Source organism: Pelobates fuscus, chromosome 10 (genome assembly GCF_036172605.1).
Source record: "Pelobates fuscus isolate aPelFus1 chromosome 10, aPelFus1.pri, whole genome shotgun sequence".
NCBI lineage: Eukaryota > Metazoa > Chordata > Amphibia > Anura > Pelobatidae > Pelobates > Pelobates fuscus.
In genome coordinates, this window is record NC_086326.1 from 22,173,229 (window position 1) to 22,175,166 (window position 1,938).

Here is a 1,938-nt window from a genome sequence, read left to right on the forward strand (position 1 = left end):
CCTCGCCTCTTGCCAGTGAATTGAGATACACTTTAAAATCTACATCCATTTACTAACCATCTCATTTCCATCAGTGTTCAGTCATTGACAAATACTGAAATAGGTAAATCAGTGTACTGAAAATGTCTATTTAAATGTAATGCACATATGCAAGGACGTCACAATGAGGTCAGCCAGCTCATGGGGTCCTCCAAAAACAGGCCGAATGTTGATAGTCTCTCTGTGACTCGGAGCTACAAACTGAATGGGCAAAAGAGAAAAGTGAGCGAATCAGCAAGAACTGCATTAAGGCATTTAAGCATCCAACTTATATGGAAAAAAAGGTAATATTACCGTTATTTGAAGAATTTACACTTCCTTGGTTCAAAGAGCCTCTTTATTATCTTTATTTTATAATGCACCATGAAAATTCCCCATCCCATAATTGGTAACTCGTCCTCTAGACCGTTAAAAAACAATTATTTGTCCCAAATTACATATTACGTGCCATTCCAATCTAATGTTTTAATTAGTGGGTATGGCAGGGCTTTATGACCTTTTCTGATCTTTTCTCTGCCATTATGTATTGTATGCCAATTACTTGTACTTGTAAGCCATATAGCTTTAGTACAGCTTGTATGTTATATGACTTAGACTTGTGCACAGCAAAAATAATTTTTGCTGAATCATATGTTTGTCAGTCTGATGGATCACTGTTGCATTTTAGGATTGTTTCAATCTACTTTTTACGTGATTATTTTATACTTTATGTGCCTTACAGAAGTCATGACAAAGAAAGTGTCAAACAAAAGTCAGGTAACCGAGTTCCTGATCTTGGGATTATCTGACTCATTGGAACTGAAAGTCCCTCTCTTCCTGCTCTTTCTTCTCATCTATCTTATCACCATGCTGAGCAACTTCGTAATCATTACACTTATTTGCCTGGATAGCCACTTACAAAAGCCCATGTATTTCTTCCTCTGCAACATGTCATTCCTTGATATATTTTACACCACAGTCACAACTCCCAACCTCCTATACAATATTATCTCAGGTGACCAAAGAATTTCTTTCAAAGGCTGCATGACCCAACTATTCTTCTTTAACTCTTTCGGAAGCATGGAGTACATGTTACTGACAGCCATGGCTTATGATCGTTACATAGCTATTTGTCATCCTTTTAGCTATAAACTGCTCATGAATGCAAGAGCCTGTCAATTGTTAGCTGTCACAGCTTGGTTTGCTGGGTTTTTAGCTGCTGTTCCTCTAAGTGTTCAGATTTCTTCCCTTACTTACTGTTCTTCCAACAAAATCAATCATTTCTTTTGTGATCTGACAGCACTGTTGAAGCTAGCTTGTGATGATACATCTTCCACTGAGCTAATTGTATTTAGTGAGGGACTTCTAATTGTCCTCAACTGTTTCTTGTTGACATTTGCTTCATACGTTCAAATTATTTCTGCCATTCTAATGCTTGGCTCTAGTGAAAATAGATTCAAGGCTTTCTCAACCTGTGGCTCTCATCTGACTGTAGTCACACTTTTTTATGTGATGATTGTTTGCTTGTACATGAAACCAACCTCTTCATATTCTCTGCAAGAGGCCAAAGTTCTCTCTGTATTGTATGTTAACATTGTCCCAATGTTGAACCCAATTATCTACAGTTTGAGGAATAAAGATGTGAAAAAAGCTTTGGAGAGGTGCACACGTTGCTATTGGTAGACTTGCGCATTGGGTTGCAAATGCACAAGTATATATTGCATAAAGTGATGGGTGCTGCATTTCTGTACCATTTAGATCACAGATTCAGTGAGAAGAGGTAATCATATTTCAAATATTTATATAATGTATAGATTTTGCAGTTCACCAATAAGCACATGTTTGCACTCTTTTCCATTGCTTGGAATGTTTTTTCCTAAAACTATTGCGTGGACCAAATGCATCCAAACTGAAATGCTA

At 37.2% G+C, this 1,938-nt stretch overlaps 1 protein-coding gene across 1 annotated transcript; it reads left to right on the forward strand.

Moving 5' to 3' along the window:
• Nucleotides 1-765: 765 nt before the first annotated feature.
• LOC134574639 (olfactory receptor 5AP2-like) lies at nucleotides 766-1,701 on the forward strand. The gene has a single exon (XM_063433771.1). The coding sequence runs from the start codon at nucleotides 766-768 to the stop codon at nucleotides 1,699-1,701; it is 936 nt and encodes a 311-aa protein (XP_063289841.1).
• Nucleotides 1,702-1,938: the final 237 nt, after the last annotated feature.

Coding starts and splice junctions, on each gene's coding strand:
- LOC134574639 (XM_063433771.1), top strand. CDS start 766: ATGACAAAGAAAGTGTCAAACAAAAGTCAGGTAACCGAGTTCCTGATC.